Below are 20,025 nucleotides of genomic sequence, written 5' to 3' on the forward strand. Positions count from 1 at the left end.
TGCTCATACAGATCAAGTAAGAATTTAGTAGCCTTTCATTCTATTTTACTTCTAGGGATACCATGGTCAATCAGGTAGCCAACATAAGTCTGCACAAATCAGACTAGTCAGTTGTTGCTTTGACTTTGCTGTCTGCTATGGTAACCAAACCCATCTTGCCTTTGGCCACTGAGAGCCACCACTTAGCCCCTGACACCCTGAGACCCAATTACTCCAGTTGCATTTAGTTTTCCCAATCCAGCTACCAGAGTTCCCATTGTAAGGCCTGTTCTGTCTACAAAGAAGAATGATCATAAAGCTCTTCAAGGATGCCGGAGCTCCCCTCACAAATTTATTTTTCACTGTTGTGGTGAAAAGTATGTCTTTTGGATACATAAAATTAACCACCAGATTACTTTAAGTGACCTCTCTCCATGAATTCAACTAGTGAGCAGACAATAACAAAACATAATTATAAACATTAATCCTTTGGGAGGGAAGAGATATCATAACACCTGTCATAGAATCCCTTTAACTTGGAAAATATTTCAATTCATTAGATATCACAAAGTAATACAGATCTATACTACATATCAAAAGCCATCACCCTCCACTGCTTGCACAACGACTATTTGGTAATCTAAAATTTAGCTTGGAATATTTATGTGTGGTTGAGTATTGTCCTTATTTGTATCTATAGTCACAAAACTACAGGACTTTACCCTGGCCGGTAGCTCAGTTGGTTAGAGCATCATCTCAATACGCCAAGGTTGTGGGTTCAATCCCTGGTCAGGCAAATACAAGAATCATAGATAAGTGGAATAACAAATCGATGTTTCGCTCTCTCTAAAAAACAAACAAACAAACAAACAAACAAAAACTACAAGACTTTAGGTCACCTGATATATGAAATTTTGTAAGGAAGTGTGATTTTTTTCACTCAGCTTCTAGTGCTGTGTATATCTCTGTGGAATTCCTCTCTATGTCAATTAAACATTAAATATATATATACACACATATATAGGGTGTCCCAAAAAATTATAAACACACTTTGAATAATTATAAAGGCAGTGTTTATTAAAATACATTTCATTTTCAAAATTGAGCTATCAGCTGTTAAAGTGTGTATACATTTTTTGGGACCCCCTTTTGTGTCATTTAATATACATATTTTAAAGGTAGGTGCTTTTTTCTTTTTCTCTATTTTAGTGTTTTTCTATCCACATTGTTTTCTTCTCCTAATTACAATCAATCAACCAATTTTTAAGCATTATAATTTCAATAAATAGAGGTTTATTCCTAGTCTTTGATTTTAAAGGTATGAGAAAAATATTTAAAAGTTTTGTTTTTTGAAAAATATCTTACTTTAAATATCTTTATTTTATTTTGCCAATGAGTCAGTGTGCCTAAAAAAAAGGTTTCTCAACCATTGTTTAGGCTGCTCTACATACCTGAAACAAAATCTCTTCCTGTTCTTAAGTTCATCTCCCTCTCATTCTTGAAAGCTGGATTCAGAATATACATCTCAGAGGTCACTAATGACATTTCCCATTCTTCTACCTTTTATAAGCTGCTGTTTCTGATTCTATTCTCCATGAAACTCTCTCCTCTCCTGCTTCCATAATATTATCCTTTTTCTACTTATCAGACTCCTCCTTTTCTTTTGCCAACTTGTCTATGTTTCTAAATGTGGCCATTCTCCAAGGTTTGGTGCCTCGGCCTCTCCCTCACCTGTTCTCTCAGTATCAGACATTACCTCTGTGCTAACAGCTATCAAATATCTTTCCTCAATTCTGTTCTCTCACCAAAGCTCTGGTTACACAACTTTACAATTTATTGGATATTTCTAAATGAATGCTCAGTATAATCACAAACTTCATAATTCAAAGCCCACTTACCATTATTCTTCCCAAATGGGCTGGCTCTGCCTTTCAACTTCTATCCCATTCAATGGTGTGAGTGAGTCGCAATCTTGCTAGCTTACAAGGGTTAGAATCCCGGTAGCTCATCTTTATGTCAGAATAGACTACTGGGAGGCAGTGTGGCTCTGGATCAGACAGACTTAAATTTAATCCTGGGATTGTGACTACTTACTGTGTAATCTTGGATTAGTTACTTACTCTGTGAGTCTACATTCTCATCTGTGAGCGGGTTAATATCCATCTCACTGGACTGCAAGGATCAAACAACCTCCGCTGCACACAGGACACAGTGGGCAAGCAACAGCCCCTCTTGTATCCGGTCAGTACCAAATTTTGCCCCTTCTGCCTTTGAAGGTGTCTCATGCGTCTCCCTACTCCAAATTCTAACTCTCAGTCGTATCTGGATTACTCTAATAACCTCTCTGCAATCTGCATTAAATCAAATCTGTTCAATCCATTCTTCAGATTGTGTCAAAATAATCTCCTTAAAATGTGTATTTATCAAGTCATATTCTTATGAATAAAATCTTCAACAGCTTTCTATTCCCTAACAATCAAGGCCTGTTCAGTTTTCAAGGATGTTCAAACTCTACCCACTCAAATCTACTTCCTGTTACTTCCACCACGAATGTGCCCTGGGTAAATCGGCTTCCTCACTGTCCTACACACACACCAAAATCTTGCCCATCACCATGCTGCTGCTCAGGTTGTTCCTTCCCTCTGCTCTCACTGGCTGTATTTAAAATCTGTACCAAGCACACTTACTTATGCTGTATACTGGTTTTCATTTCCCTAGATTGTTCAATTTACATTAATTCTCTTTCTTCACTTTGATAGTTTGTGGCCTATTATTCATGACCCTCTGTCTACTACAGTGTATCACTGTGTAACCAAGCAGACAACTACTTCCAGGTGGATTAAAAGAATGGGGAAAAAATTACCATCACATGTTCTTATTTAACATACTTAACATACTTGCAAGTTTAAAGGCTTGCATTGCTGGCTATTGTTTATGTTGTTTAAGTTCTTATCAGACCAATTAGATGGAAAATAAAGACTAATGATTAACTTTTTCTGCATTCCCATAAAAATCTAACATATCATTAGCTACTTAGTTGAACTGGTAAACCTTCTGATTATATGTCACATAAATGATAAAGTTCTTTAGAGTAAAAACCTTAATATAGCTTTGCTTTGAACAAAAAAGCAATGCTTTTCTGGGCAAGGTATATACCTATCTTCCATAGAGAAATTTTCTCCTCTTCAGCTATTCCTTCCTAGGTGGCTATCTCCCTGCCTCTCACTCTCTTCTCCCAGTTAAAAACTCTACTATAGTAAGCCACTGGGACTGATGAGCCTATGTCACAGTATTTAGTACATACAGAGCAAGTATTTTAAAAAATAGGACAACATAGATCTAATGAAGCTCAGCATTATCTATGGACAGAATCCTCAACTGCACCTACCATAATCAGCAGGTGTGTAATTCAGAACTTCAAATTTCCAGTGTTTATAGCCTGAATAACTCTGGTACATGTCAAATATTTCCCGGGTAAATTGTTGGCAGATATCACCTAAATGAAAACACAAAAAATATTCAGTCAGCATGAATTTCTAAGAGAACCATTCTTAATTATAGGCCCGTTAAGAAACGAGTAACTACTTCAAAAGTGAAACTTTTAAAATTATAGTGTGTCAAATCAAAGTAAAATTTAGGTATTTCTTAGATTATTTACAATAAAATTATTTTACAGACCTCCAGTGGTTCTTCCAGATGTCACCTCTAAAATAACATCATTTTTGTCATATTTCTCCTTTGGCACTAAACTCTGGAAAAGCTAAAAAAGAGAAAAATTATAAGCATCAGTGTGTATATGGTATATATGTATGTATATATAAATATATTTACTATTATTACTTAAACTTAAATAAAAGACCCCCAAACATTAAAAAAAAAGTAATTAACAAAATCATACAGCATCCCAATGAGGTCTACTCCTAAAATGCTTTAATAAGTAGACCTAATTAGACCTAAAGTGATCATCTCATGTTAACAATGAAGTTACTTGTCAGGATGTTCTCTACAATACTATCAGATTATCTCAATTTTCTAAAATGCAGAAGTTTAGATCAAAGTCCAGTGTTCCATTCAATATTCTTCAGATCTTGCCTCTTATTAGTTCTGAACAGTAGCTTCTTTCATCTAACGAATAAAGTAAAGCTTTGAAAGTCTTCATTTCACACATGATTGCATATTCTCTCCTGACATAAATGACAGCGAGCACCAGACTGTGCCCTGCCTTTTCAGTTGAATTGCTTTGTTTAAAGAGTATGTTGAGGACTCCCAAGATAAGGCTCAAATAGTTTCTTAGCTGTGACAAGAAAAAAAGGAGCATACTAACAAAGTAACCAACCTTCCTTTTAAGAAGAAAAGGGAAGCCATTATTATTATTATTTTTTTAATTACTAAAAGGTCTTTCAAATCAAACTAAAAGTACCTACGTGTCACAATACTCCCCACTGTCAATTTTTGAAATACTCTATCTCTGTTAAAAATAATCTAGTCTATGGGAGAGAATAATAGAATCAGACATCTTACTTTGATTAGCTGGTTAAATCAGTGACAAAAACCAATACCTCCACCTCATCCCCTTCAACCCCTCACAAAGCTCCTCTCCACTGGATTCCCAGAGTAGGGAAGACTGAAGGCAGGAGATGGCAAATATGACAGAGGGGAACATGGTATAGAGTGCTGTGATTTTAGACAAATTGTCCATTGAGCTGGAAGAAGCTAAAGACTGTGTTAAGCAACTGTCTCTATAGCACTGGATTCATTCCATTCTATTCAAAATGCAAATTTTCAATCCTTAACACATCATCATGAACCACTCCCCCTTTCTAAGACTTAAAAACCCTTGGTGCCTGGCAGGGCATGGCTCAGTGGTTAAGCATTGACCTAGGATACAGGCGATCAGGGTTCGATTCCCGGTCAGGGCACATGCCCGGGTTACGGGGTCGATCAATAACTCTCTCATCATTGATGTTTCTATCTCTCTCTCTCCCTCTCCTTTCCTCTCTGAAATCAATAAAGATATATTTTTTGAAAAAATAAAAAAATAAAAACCCTTGGTGCTTCCCCTAATTTCCTTATCAGCATGTGTTCCATTGCCTGGCAAGTTAATAGATTCAACTTTAGAATATTGCTGTTTGGTGGGGGAGGTTATTCTTTGATATCTATCACAATCTCTTCAATCTCATTCTGTAGCAAATTAAAGCACTAAACCCAGCCTAATCACTTATTATAAAAGAAGATTTAATAATTGGTATTTGAAAAGCACTTTGAGCACCAGTGCATAACCTAGCAAGAACGGTATTCTTTATATTAACACTACTGAGATTAGTTTACCTCCTAAAACTTACCTCACTGTATAACATGTTGACTTTTTGAGCAATGGTTTGCCTCTCTTCCATCACAAGTTCTTGTAACTGCTTTTCATCTTGATTATTTATACCTACAACAGTAACAATGGTAAAGTTTTTAAATACTTAACAGGGAGGCTCTTAAATAACTACCTAATCTCTGCCTATTAAGTTTTATTTCAGTTATGAAGGCAAGGGCTTATACAAAAGAACAGTTAGAATAGTTAGAGAATATCAATAAACAAGTATTTGTAAAGTATTTCCAAAAATTTCAGTGTGAAAAGCACAATCTTGCCCCAAGAGCTTGTGATTTGAATGTCTATAAGTAATTATACAAATCAGTAATTAATCAAACAGGTTTAAAAGGGAATGGCAGGAAGAGGAAACAAGATGGCAGTGTAGGTAACAGATGCAACCGCTGCCTCCCGCAACCACGTCAAAGTTACAAGGAAAATACAGAACCACCATCACTCAGAGCCTCCTGAAATCTGGCTGAACAGAAGCCCTACAACCAGGGAACTGAAGCAGCACCAAGAACTGTAGGAGGGGCGGAAACGCGGGCAGATGGGACTGGATTGTGGAGATGCGCTGCGGGCCCACACCCAGGGCCATGGGTTAAACCCAGGAGGGAATCTCGGCAGTGGGGGTTTCTCAGAGGAGGGAGCGGTCCCAGCCTCACAGAAGGCCCCCAGCCCAGGGCTCCAGGGCTGGGAAGAGACGTCCCCACAACTCCCAGCTGTGAAACCAGTGGGGATGGTCGCTGAGGGTTGCAGAGGCTGCGGGAGCCCCAGCAGCTCCTCTTAAAGGGCCCACGCACAGACTCACTCGGACGCCCTCCCTCTGAGCCTCAGCGCTGGGCAGCAGCTTGAAAGGAACCTGGGACACTTGGGGAGAAACTAATCTGTCTGAAGTTGGGGTGAGAGCTGGAGGGGCAGCTTCCTCCCAGGCAGAGGAGCTGGCAGATGCCATTGCTCCTTTGGCGATCCCTCCCCGCACAGAGCCGGCAGGCAGGGGCCATATTTGAATCGCCAGCATCTGACTCACACTTTGGCCCTGCCCCAGTGATTCCTGGAGGCCCTGCCCCTTCCCACCTGCAGGCTCATCCAGGCCATTTCCAGTGGCTTTTCTATGCAAGTGGCCTCTTGAGCCTCATGCTTAAGACTTTCCTAAAATCTCTCAAACAAGCAGCAGCGGGCCCCATACACCTTGATAAGTGGTCCCAGGCCTGGCACTAGTGGCAGCCTGCATTGGTTCATAGCTGGGCCTCTCCTGGACACCTCCAAGCCCAGCACAAGTAGCAGCCAACTACAGTTGGCTGTGTAGCTCATGCTGGGTGGCCCTGGGAAAGGCACTGGCAGAGGCTGACTTTGCACCTCCCAGGAGGCCCCAGAGACAGTGCACCTGGTGGTCAGACTCGACCATGCTGGATTACAACCCTACCACATCCACAAGTGACACACTCAAGGGGCACACTTGGTGAACACCAAAGCTCCACTGAAGTAAATCCTGTCCCATAGGGGTGTATCCAGCACAGCAGCTCTTCAGCTGTAGTTGCAGCTGGTCCTAACAACTGATTGGCCTGGGGGTCAATTCCTCCCAACAGCGACTAAGGCTCAACTACAATAGGACAGTGAACACAGCCCACACAGGGGAACACCCAGAAGGCACAGCTCAGGTGACTGGGGAGGCTGAGCCACTGGACCCTACAGGACACCTACTATACAAAGCCACTCTACCAATTCCAGGAGACATAGCAGCTCTACCTAATACATAAAAACAAACACCAGGAAACAGCCAAAATGTAGAGGCAAAGAAACATGTCACAAAAGAAAGAACAGAAGAAATCTCTAGAAAAGGAACTAAATGAAATAGATCCAAGCAAGCTAACAGATAGAGTTCAGAATAATGGTTATAAGGATGCTCAAGGATATTAGTAAGAGTATGACAAAAATAACTGAGAAAATCAATGACATAAAAAAGTACCAATTTGAAATGAAGGCTACAGGAACTGAAATGAAAAATAATTTACAGGGAATCAACAGTAGAGGACGCTGAGAATCAAATCAGCAATTTGGAAAATGAAGAAACAAAAACATCCAACCAGAAGAGCAAAAAGAAAAAAGAATCCAGAAATATGAAGATAACATAAGGAGTCTCTGGGACAACTTCAAGAGGCCCAACATTCATATTATTGGGATGCCAGAAGGAGAAGAAAGAGAGCAAGAAATTGAAAAACCTATTTGAAAAAATGACAGAAAACTTCCCCTACCTGGGGGAAAAAATAGACTTCCAAGTCCAGGAAGCACAGAGGGTCCCAAATAAGAGGAACCCAAAGAGGCCCACAGCAAGACACATCATCATCAAAATGCCAAAGGTTAAAGACAAAGAGAGAATCTTAAAAGCAGGAAGAGAAAAGCAATTAGTTACCTACAAGGGAGCACCCATATGACTGTCTGCTGATTCCTCAACAGAAACTTTGCAGACCAGAAGAGAGTGGTAAGAAATATTCAAAGTGATGAAAAGCATGGAACTACAACCAAGATTGCTCTACCCAGCAAAGCTATCATTTAGAATTGAAGGTCAGATGAAGAACTTCTCAGACAAGGAAAAGCTAAAGGAGTTCATCACCACCAAACTAGCACTACAGAAAATGTTGAAGGGTCTTCTTTTAAGAAGCTAATGAACAAGAGAATCTGATGAACTAAATGGATCCAGAGACATTGAGGCATGTAACAGACGATCATATTTCAGAGGGAAGAGGGAAGGGAGGTGGAGGGTGAGAAGAGATTAACCAAGGAAGTTATATGCATGTATGCATAGCCCATGGACATAGTCAATAATGGGGTGGGGCCCTGGGGATGGAGTGGGAGCGAGGTGGAGGAGGTCAATGGGGGGGGGGAATGGGACACCTGTAATACTTTCAACAATAAAGATAAATTTTAAAAAAAAAAGGGAATGGCAAATTAAATATACATCCAAATAAAATGTTTTGGAGTAATCTGGGGTGGTCACTTCTTGTCTAAAGATGGCAACCATTATCCAGCACACTGTGAGTAATCTAGTATGGCTAAAACTTCCAGTTTTGTAGAGTAAATGTAGCCAGTACTACTATTATTACAGAATTGTAGAACTGTAAGCCTAGAAGAGAGTTTAGAAACAATCTAATCCAACCAAGGATTAAAGAAGTTATTAATTCAATTTAGAAAGCATTCAGTAACCTTCTATTACATGTAAGAAGCTTTCCCAAAATTAATTAATTACAAATTTGAATGGCATTATGCTAAAGAGTAAAAAATAATCCTCATTAAATATAGGTGAGATATTTGTAGTGCCACCAATGGAAGGCAGGCAAATATAAGGCTTTGGATACCCAGAGCTTCACAGGTATAATTATGAACTTGACAATGCTCACATTTATTTTCTTTTAAATCCTCACCAGCGGGTATTTTTTTCCATTGCTTTTCAGAGAGGGTGAAAGGGGGAGAGAGAGAGAGAAACATCGATGTGAGAGAGATACATCAATTGATTGCCTCCTGTATGTGCCCCGGCCAGGGCTGGAGATGGAGACTACAATAGAGGTACGTACCCTTGGCCAGAATCAAACCTTGAGTACTCGGGCCAATGCTCTAGTCACTGAGCCAAACCAGCGAGGGCTGCTTTACATTTCTAAAGCTCGATTAAACAGACGAGAGCACAGAAGAAAGTTTAGAAACTAAAAGCCAATAGCAAACTCTGGATAAATGTTAAAATCTCAGGTTAGTCCATTATGCTTTTCTTTCAACTTCTGCACACTGTAAAAAATTTTCCTAAGAGAAAAAAATATTAAGGCAATACCAATATTAAGAAATACTAAAATTAAAAATAAACACCTCTCACATTATATATAAAATTAACTCAAGTAGATCAAAGACCTAAATGTAAGAGCTAAAAATATAAAACTCTTGGAAGAAAACAACAATATAAATCTTTGTGACTTTAGATTATAGTTTCTTATATATGACACCGAAAACATAATCAACAAGAAAATAAAAAGATAAATGGACATCATCAAAATTTTAAAGTGTGGTGTTTCAAAGAACAATCCACAAAATGGGAAAAAATTTCTGGAAATCATATATCTGATAAAGAACTTGTGTCTGTCCCTGGCCAGGCAGCTCAGTTGGTTAGAGCATTGCCCCGATACACTAAGGTTGCAGGTTCAATCTCTGGTCAGGGCACATACAAGATCAACCAATAAATGCATAAATAAGTGGAACAACACACTGATGTTTCTCTCTCTCTCCCTTTCTCTCTCTCAAATCAATAAAAAAAATAATAATAATAAAAGAACTATTTATAATATAAACTCTTACAAATCAATAAAAAAAGACGAATAACTCAATGGGCAAAGGATCTGAACAGTCATTTATCCAAAGATGATATGACAAATAGGCACACAAAAAATGTTCAACATCAATCAGAGAAAGTCAAATAAAAATCACATGGAGATACCACTTCACACCCACTAGATCACTAGACTCAAAGGGGCAGATAACAAGGATTGGCAAGGATGTGGAGAAATTCAAACCCTCATACACCGGGGATGGAATGAAAATGGTATAGCCACTTGGAAAACAGTCTGACAGTTCCTCCAAAGGTTAAACATAGAGTTACGATACAACTCAGCAATATATGTCCACACAGAGCAATCTATGTGCAAACAAATGTTCATAACAGCATTGCTCATAATAATCAAAAAGTGAAAACAACTCAATATTCATCAACTGATGAATGGGTGAATGAAATGTTGTACACCCATACCATGAAATATAATTCGGCAATAAAAAAAATGAAGCATGGCCCTAGCTGATTTGGCTCAGTAGTTAAGAGCGTTGGCCTGTGGAATGAAGGGTCCCAGGCTCGATTCCAGTCAACGGCATGTAACTCGATTGATCCCTGGCCCTGGTCAGGCGTGTGCAGGAGGCAACCAATTGATGTCTCTCACATCAATGTTTTGCTCTCTCTTGTTCTCTCCCTCCCTCCTACTCTCTCTGAAAAGCAATGGAAAAAATATCCTCTGGTGAGGGTTTAAAAAAAAAAAAATGAAGTATGGATACAGGCTACAACATAGATGAAACTTTAGAATGTTATGCTAAGTGAGAAAAGCCAGTCACAAGGGACAACATACCATATGATTCCATTTATATAAAATGCCCGAAGTAAGTAAATCTACAGAGATAGAAAGTAGATTAGTTGTTGCCTAAGGCTAGTAGGGAAGGGAGTGATTAGGATGAGATGGCTAAAGAGTGATAAAATAATACCTAGACCAAATAAGCCCTTTGAGGGGTAGGAACTGTATTTTTGTGTCCCTGGTATGTAGCACTAAAGGGCAGTGCTCAGTAAGGGTCAGTTCCATAAATTAAATGCTTCTAAAAAGGTTTCCCAGACCCTAAAAACTTCCTGGCAAGCACCATGAGGAGTTCAGTCTCTTAATAGTTGATCTTTAGTTGCTGAAATACTTTTAATACCCAGAGAGTCCTGTCCTTTCCAAGTGTAAAGCTTATTACTTGTAGGCTTTTTAAAGACTTAGTTCAATAAAACTTTAACTTAGAAAATCAATCCTGTACTTGTACACACACATATCTTTTACTTACTTTTACACATTGACTCTAATTCTTCAATTGCTTGTTCGGCCTCCTGAATTTCTTGGTAAATGGCTGCAAGTGGTGCCAACTCAGCATGTCTTCGATTCAACGACCTTTGGTCCCCTTGATTTACAGAGATATGCTGCAAACACTGATCAAGTGTTTGATACTCCTTATTTAGGTCCTCCATATATTTCTGTAGCGCTTTTTGCTTCCAGAGCATCTTAGTGTTTTGATGACAATATCTCTTGGACCAATTCTTATTTAACAGACGACGGAAAATGTGATCCCTGTTTTGGCTAAAAACCCACAGCCTTGTATCAAGATGTATCTGTGTAAATTGATGAAAAAAGGGGTGGATGTAGCACTGGTGGTGACCATGAAGAGGTGGATGTCTAAAGAGCCAAACACAGAGGTGACGATTCATCTCAGCATCTGAAATATAATACATAAACACAATCTGGAAAAAAAGAAACTCTACAGGTATAATAAAGTTAGAAGGAGCCTCAAGAAATCTTGCTCAGTTTACTGCCTGAGCCAGCTCCAAACATAGTCCTCAAATTCCATAACTCACAAAAAGAAAAGAATTCTTCAAATCTCTGAAAAGGATTCATTAAAATAAATCAAGAAAGCACAAAGCACTGTTTTCTACCCACTCAATACATATAAAATTAAGGCAAATGTAAGACTGTAACCAATAAGTAAATCAATAGAATGGGTTAATTCAGCTATTTTCTAGAAAGTATCCAGAATCTAGAATTGAGTACATGAACAAGCACTTGAAAGGTAAAAAATACTCATGCAAACTTTAGGTGGTTTACATATTCATAGATTTCTAAAGTTTGATGTAAATAGCAACTATTTTCTTATTTAACTCTTTAATTTTAGGTATTCAGATGTCCAAGGAAGTCAAGTAACTTAATCATGATTATTTACTCAGCCAGGCAGATGGAGCTGATTTTAGAATGCAGGTTCCCTATTCAGAGCTCTGTGCTTTTCATTCTCAGTTCTACAATCACTCTTCAAAGATGCTTCCCTTTCAGCCGAAATCCTAAAGGAAGAAAGCTTCAAATATTAACAGGCTAAAAAGTAGGTCTGGTAAAAAGGGACAAAGGTGATAATTACAGTTTGCCCTTGAACAACACGGGTATGAACTACTCAGGTCCACCTACACCCTGATTTTTTTCAATAAATATATAATCAGACCTCTGTATCCACTGGTTTCTCATCCGCAGATTCAACCAACCATGGCTGAAAACAGTATTTTCAATCTGCTGTTGGGAATTAGTGGAGGCAGAGGTCCAATTGCATGCATTTTTCTATACCATTTTATAGAAAGGTTTGAGCAGCTGGGATTTTGGTATCCTTGGGGGTTCTACAACCAATACAACATGTATACTCAGGGATAAGGGTAATTAAGTTTTGGGGGAGTCAAAAGTTATATGCAAATTCTTGAGTGGGGGCAGAGTTGTTGCCCCTAATCCCTGCATTGTTCAAGGACCAACTGTACAAAACAATATAATCTCAATTACTTTTTTGAATTTTATCCACAATACAAGATATACAGGTAAAAAAAGTACAGAATATTTTGAAAAAAGAAAACTAAAAAATAAATACATCAAAATGTTAAGAAGATGGTTTCTAGTTGTGGGATTATGACTACCTTTTGCTTGCTTTCTACTTTTCTACTTTTTAGTGTTTTCCAAGTCTTCTACACTTATAGCATGTATTACTTTCACAATCAAGGAAAAAAAAGTTACTTAAAAAATTACAAGTTAGGTGAAATAGGCTGTGTACAATAATTATTTGTTCTCTTCCCCTCTAACAGAGATAAGCAAGAGCTAATAAAAGTACACAACTATTTTACTGAGTAAGAAAGGGTTCGAAGAAGAACACTTTGCCCCTAAAATCCTGTGGTTCAAAGTTGAAATAAAGGTCAAAATGTATCAAAATCAACCTTTATTGTCTCTGGTGTTCCTATTATGCTAGGAGGTGCATGCAATATTAGCTCATTTGATCATTATAAGCCCACTAACTTATAGATCATTATCACCTAGGAAAGAAAATATTCAAAGTGTGCAGGGTTCTACTAATGAACTTTAACCTACTGAATCACATTTTAGAAGGGCTGTGGAAGAATCCATCTACGCCCAGTAACCACAGAAGTTACAGTCCTCCAGAAGCCTCTGTGTGTCTTCACACCGAGTTTCAAGCACATCAGAGCAGGTGTGTCCACTTGAAAACGGACAGAATAAAAGGATGGTAAACATTTTCGTTAGAACACTTCTGGCTAAAATTTCCATCTCAGGCACCATAGTAGAATAACTCTCAAGGTCACGAACCTCGATGTTAAGGGGGTAAAAGACCAAGACATTTACTCTCCAGGATTACACCTGAGAACAGAAATTTGTCTCCCCCCCTCCCCCCACAGTTAACCGGACAGCTCTGATGCTCTGGAACAAGTCTCAGCGTCCGTACAGCCGACTGACACTATCGGGGGCGAGAGCACCACTTGTAAGCCATACTGGGAAACTCAGTAAAAAAGAGTGATCCCATAAAAACACAACATGGAAAACAAACTGGAGAAAGAAAAAAGGCTTTTTAAGATCATAAAAGAGAAATTAACTGTGAGTACCTAAAATAAAAAAGAGAGGACGTCAGCTTTCCTCGCTGAGGTCGGAACCTTCTCCAACCCGGTACATTTCAGCCGGAAAAGCACGGAATCACTTTCACTTCCTGGGTCACTCCTTCCGGGTTAACACCTGATTCCCGGCTTCACCTCTGTCTGGACCCTCGCCCGGCGGAGTAGTGCTTGGGCTTCGTTAAAACAATGAGGTAAAACAGGAAACAAAAGAAGAAACCGAAAGCGAGAAAGAAAAAAGTTACAAGGCGAGAGAAATTCCCATGAGGCGACAGGGTGGCGTACTTATCCAGAGCAGGAGCGCGGGGCGTGGGTTGCGATACGAAGGGCGCCGGAGGAGGCGTGGAGGTGGCCTGGAGGTGCGGGATCCCCGAGGGGGCGGGGGCGCGAGACGGTGAGCGTGGAGTGTAGAATGTACTACAACTCCCAGTAGTACCCACCCAGGAGTCCTGGGAGTTGTAGTTTATCTCGGCACAGGCGCCCCGCCCCCACCCCCTGGCCCAAAGGTGGAGCTTTGGTTTTCAGTACGGCAAGCTCAGGAGAGAATTCTCTACAGTTTTGATTAAGAAATCAAGATGTACCATATGTTTAATGTAAAATTACAAGAATTTCCTTATATATGGAGCTACTAAATTAGTGATTCTTTAATTTCTTTTATGAGGACCCCCTTCTCATTCAAAAATTTAGTGGAATCTGCTTGTTAATAGCTGTACTTTCAGCTTCCATTGCCTAAGAAAATACCTAATGACTAAATGAGAGTATAAATTTGTAATTTTTAAAGTCATAACGGGATCCAAAAGAAAGACTATAGTTATATACAAATTAGTGATTTTATAGATGTTGCATGCACATACAGAATTTAGGGGCTCAACTTAGGTTCGTAGCTTGTAAACCACCGATTAAATAATTTAAAAATCCAAATAATAAACAATTCCAGGAAAATGCAAACAAATTGCCTTTAAATATTCCAGTGGGATACAGTCATTAGCAACCACATTTACAATATTTCTTCCTTTAAAAAATTTTTAAAAACACTTTATTAAATTTATTGGGGTGACAATGGTTAATATGAACATGTAGGTTCCAGGTGTGGGTTTCTAACACTATTTCTTCCTGAAAAGTGCAAAAAGAATCCCATATTACCAACTTCACAGGATATTTTAGGTTACGACCATACATATCAGAAGAATTAGCCATAAATGTAAATACATATCCAACATTTATTACCTACTTCAAGGTATCTACTTCTGTCTGCTACATATTAAACCTATTAATTCATCTCATCCTTACGACATTACCCATTGTGCATAAGAGAAAACTGAGGCACAGAGAGCTTAAGTAACTTGTGCAAGGTAGAAGAACTAGTAAGTGATAGAGCAGAGATTCAATCAAGGCAATCAATCATCCTTAATGATCTGTGACTCCTAAGCTCTGATACTGCCTCCACTTCTCAAAAAAACAAAAAGAAAGAAGAAAACATTCAATCATTCAGTAAAGATTGAACACTGATTATGTGCTCACTGTTCTAAACTTGAGAATTTAGCAATGAATAGAAAAGACAAAAATCTTTGCCTGCCTGGAGCTCATGTCCCAGTAGAGAACAAATTCCAAAGGACCATATAAGTCATTCTCCTGCATTACACAATAAAATACTTTCTTTCTTTTGATGTGTGTAGATATATAAATTAAGTATTATTTATAAAGCTTTACTCTCCTTTTAAAAAATAAGCCTTACTGCTATGGACTGAATTGTGACAACCCCCCCCCCCCAAATTTAATATGTTGAAGCTAACCTCAATGTGACTGTACAGATAAGGCCTTTAAGGAAGTGATTAAGGTTAAATGAGGTCCTAAAGGTGGACCCTGATCTGATAGCATTAATGCCCTTATAAGAAGAGACACCAAAGAGCTTTTTTGGTCTCTCTCTGTCCCCCTTTCTCCCCCCACAAGCACAAAGAGGTCATATGAGCATACAGCAAGATGGCAACTACCTACAAGTAAAGAGAAGAGGCTTCAGAATGATACACACCTTGCCAGCACCTTGATCTTGGCCTTCCCAGCCTCCATAACTGTGAGAAATGAATTTCTGTTATTTAATTAAGCCACCCAATCTGGTATTTGGTTATGGCAGCCCAAACACACTAAGATAGATATGTAAAAATTTATTGGGATATACATGCAACTTTATGTACTTTATGTATGTTATTCCTAATTTAAAAAAATCCCTAAAGACATTTCTGTTTGGTACTATAAATACTGCTTCCTCCTCCATGTCTTTTAAGAAAGTAATGTGGTATATTTATATTTGTTAATATGCAAAGATGTTCATAATATATTATTAAGTGAAAGAGGATGCTAAAAATATCAGCAAACTATTTCATTTTTAAAAAACCATACTGGCTGGGTGTAGCTCAGCGGTTGAACGTCGACCCAGGATCTAGGCGATCAGGGTTCGATTCCCAGTCAAGGCACATACCTGAGTTGTGGGCTCGATCCCCAGTTGGGGGCGTGCAGGAGGCAGCCCATCGATGACTCTCTCATCATTGATGTTTCTATCTCTCTATCCCTGTCCTTTCCTCTCTATGAAATCAATAAATATATAAAGAATAAATAAATAAATAAATAAATAAATAAATAAATAAATAAACCATATGTAATGCATATATATTTAAAAGTCTGGCTGAATTATCGGTAATGTTTATTTTCCTCTGTAGTATTCTGGATTTCCTGAAGCTTTCTGCTGAGCATTATTGTGAACAAGAAAGCTATAAAAGAAAAAAGTTATTCTTTTCTTTAATGCTCATCCAAGGATATGCTTACTGATTCTAGAGAGAGGAGGGGGGAGGAGAGAGAAACATTGATTGGCTGCCTCCCAAACACGCCCTGACTGGGGATCAAACCCAAAACCTAGGTATGTGCCCTCCCTGGGAATCAGACCCGCAGCTTTTTTGGTGTACAGGACAGCACTCCAACCAACTGAGCCACCCAGCTGGGTGATTCTTTAACGTTTGAAAAGCCTTATGGAAGTTGTTATTATTGAATGATTTTATGAAGTTAAATAACTTCTAAAGAGTCTTTTATATTACAGGATAAAAATGTGAAGAAATAATAAAGAAATTGATTTAATGGAAGAAAACAGCATTTTGATTAAATTGGAAACATGTCTGAGATATTTCTCACATTAAAGTTGACTATTGGCCCTGGCCAGGTAACTCATTTGGTTAGAGCATGGTCCGGATATGCAAAGGTTGCAGGTTTCCTCTCTGGTAAGGGCATATGCAATAATCAACCAGTGAATGCATAAATAAGTGGGACAACAGCCGTGGCCAGTGTGGCTCAGTTGGTTGGGGTCATCCCGTGCACCAAAAGGTTGCTGGTTCAATTCCCATGCCCTGCCCAGGTTGCGGGCTCATTCCCCAGTGGAAGGTGTGCAGGAAGCAGCCTATCACTGTTTCCCTCTTGCGTTGATATTTCACTCCCTTCCTCTCTAAAAGTCAATTAAATATCTTTAAAAAATAAGTGGAACAACAAATCAATGTTTCTCTTTCTCTTTCTCCCCCTTACTCTTTCTTTCTAAGGAAAAAAATCAATAAAAAAGTCAACTTTAGTTCTTTTGTTAAATGAATTTGTAACAAGCACTGACAATTTGGCATCTGTTTGAGAAACTAAATGGCCTCTGTCTCCCTCCAACTTGAAGCAATCTAAAACAACAAAATAGGTGGAGCCATTTTTCAGATCCATTTAGAGCAAACTCAGCCAAAACCCAAAGAGATAGAAAATGGGGATTTTCACAGATTTTCACTTTCAGAGACCTCCAGATCATTTTAAAGATTCCTAGAACAGACCTAGCTAGCCTGGATCAGTGGTTAGAGTGTTGAACTGCAGACTGAAGGGTCCTGTTTTGATTCCAGCCAAGGGCATGTACCTTAGTTGCAGGCTTGATCCCCCGCCCTGGTTGGGATCCATTTGGGAGGCAACCAATCGATGTGTCTTTTTCACATTGATGTTTCTCTCTCTCTCTGTCTCTCCCATCGACTGTCTCTCAAAAGCAATGGAAAAAGTACCCTTGGGTGAGGATTAAAAAAAAAAAAAAAAGATTCCTAGGACACTTATGTCTACAGTACTAACAGAAGGTTGATTTGTGTCCAGCAGGGATCCCACATCAATAAACCATCCACTTAGGGCTGTGGATTTAACAAATGTCCAAACCTGTAAAGCAGTGATTTTTCAACCCTTTTCATCTCATGGCACATATAAACTAATTACTAAAATTCTGCAGCACACCAAAAAATATATTTTTTGTAAATCCGACAAAAAAGAATAGGTATAATTTTAATTCATTCACACTGAACAAGTATTGTGTTGGCTGTTGTCACTTAAGAATTCTTTTATTGATTGATTTTTAGAGAGAGAGAAAGAGAAACACCAACTTGTTGTTCCACTTATTTATGCATTCGTTGGTTGATTCTTTTTTTATTATTATTATTGTTTAAAATATTACAGATGTCCCTTTTTCTCCCCAATGACCCATTCCACCCCGTTCCTTCCCCCTCCCCAGTCCCTCTCCCCACCATTGTCCATGTCCTTGGGTTATGTATATATGCACATAAATTCTTTGGTAACTCTCTCCTCCACCCACCCGCCCTCCTCCATCCCTCTGACATTCATCAGTCTCATCTATGCTTCCATGTCATTGAATCTATTCTGTTCATCAGTTTATTAAGTTCTTTAGATTCCACGTATAAGCGAGATCATGTGATATTTGTCTTTCGCGGCCTGGCTTATTTCACTTAGCATAATATTCTCCAGGTCCATCCATACTGTCCCAAAGGGTATGAGATTCTTTGTCTTTACAGCTGCGTAGTATTCCATGGTGTAAATGTCCTACAGCTTTTTTATCCACTCATCTACTGATGGGCACTTGGGCTGTTTTTGATTCTTGTATGTGTCCTGACCGGGGATCAACCCTGCAACCTTGGCCTATCAGGACAATGCTCCAGCCAACTGAGCTACCCAGCCAGGCCTATTACCATTTTTTAATTTGACAATATAAGGGAAAGGAGGTCAGTGCCCCTGACTAAAATAGTCAGGTATTGCATGTTTTTAAAAGTCTTGTGTCACACTGATTGAAAATTACTGCTGTAGAGAATTTTTACAAAGTGTATTTGAGCCAAACTGATGACATTTACTGAGGAGCAAGATCTTAAATGCTCTGGAGAATAACAGTTTTGCAGTTTCTTTTATGCATTTGAAATTAAGGAGGGAAGTACATGAAAATAGGAGAAAGACGGGCGGAGATTGTATTTCAGGATAGTTAACAAGATTTATTTCTAAGGTGTGTTAACCTGGATGCACAGAAAGAATGGACATGGCTTACTTCTGACAAAAATAAGCCTTAGCCCGGCTGGGCGTGGCTCAGTGGTTGAGCGTTGACCTAGGATCCAGGCAATTGGGGTTCAATTCCCCATCAGGGCACATGCCCAGCTTGCGGGCTCGATCCCCAGTTGGGGGCATGCAGGAGGCAGCCAATTAATGACTCTTATCATTGATGTTTCTATCCCTTTCCTTCCCTCTCTCTAAAATCAATAAAGATATATTTTTTAAAAATAAACAAAAAATAAACCTTTTATTAAAGACATTATATGCTTGGGGCATGACTACCTACCATGACCTGCCCAGTTAGGACTTTATGATCAGATCACCCCGAGAGGTTACTTCCCATTCGATCCCCTTTTGCATCCACAGGGCTTTCCTTTACAGAAGCAGGGCACCCAAACTGCCTCAGCCCTGGACATTTTTTTGGGAACCAGACCAGAGTGGGTGTAGAGATTGTTTCAGGCTAAGTTGAAACCCTTGGTCCTATCTGGGAAAATTTCACAGGCACTGAAAGCAACATAAAATCCCAGCACACAAGCCATAGCACACTATGGCTCATAGCACACTATGAAGATGCACTTGGCTTTCTGGTTCCCTGGAGTTTAGGCTCTTGACTGCATCTTAAAACATCCCACAATGTGAAGATTAGCAACAGTTTGGGATTTTAACCAGGTATATTTTACTGTAGAAAAAAAATGAAATCAGGAATTATGTAGCAATTTAATACAAAATTCAGGCTCTAACTAAGGTGGAAAAAAAAGTAGCAAAACAAAGATCATTTTCCTTATATTCTTATTATTTTCCCCTAGACAAGCAGAATACAAAGAATGAAAAGGCAGCATTTCTTTTGTATTTATACTGGTTCTCAGATTTTTCTTAGCTTGAAAAAAAAAGAGAGATGAAATGCGCCACCTGCTGGCATTATTGAAACTAGAGCACTCAAATAATTTTCTGTCAAAAGAGTTTAAGAGGCCTTGAAAGGTCAACCTACTATCTTCCTTTTACTCTTATAAAAAAAAAAAGCAAAGACGGTTCAAAGACTAATTCTGGAAACTCCCTTTTC

At 38.9% G+C, this 20,025-nt stretch overlaps 1 protein-coding gene across 3 annotated transcripts in view; it reads right to left on the bottom strand.

Annotated features, from left to right (window-relative positions):
* Positions 1-13,971, bottom strand: part of MTRF1 (mitochondrial translation release factor 1) — a 51,283-nt gene extending 37,312 nt beyond the window's left edge. Inside the window, exons 1-6 of one of the 3 annotated variants that reach the window (XM_081130388.1) lie at positions 13,581-13,665; positions 11,882-11,996; positions 10,955-11,380; positions 5,322-5,413; positions 3,658-3,739; positions 3,368-3,475 (exon numbers count right to left, since the gene is read on the bottom strand). In XM_081130388.1, the coding sequence (XP_080986514.1) occupies positions 3,368-3,475; positions 3,658-3,739; positions 5,322-5,413; positions 10,955-11,372 (700 nt within the window). In that variant the 5' untranslated portion in view covers positions 11,373-11,380; positions 11,882-11,996; positions 13,581-13,665. Of the gene's footprint in view, positions 1-3,367; positions 3,476-3,657; positions 3,740-5,321; positions 5,414-10,954; positions 11,381-11,881; positions 11,997-13,580 lie in introns of all 3 variants that reach the window. The other 2 variants (XM_081130389.1, XM_081130387.1) reach the window with 2 other exon arrangements.
* Between the last annotated feature and the right edge of the window lie 6,054 nt (positions 13,972-20,025).

The sequence above is a fragment of the Miniopterus schreibersii genome, assembly GCF_964146895.1.
Source record: "Miniopterus schreibersii genome assembly, chromosome: 2".
NCBI classification, from domain to species: Eukaryota; Metazoa; Chordata; class Mammalia; order Chiroptera; family Miniopteridae; genus Miniopterus; species Miniopterus schreibersii.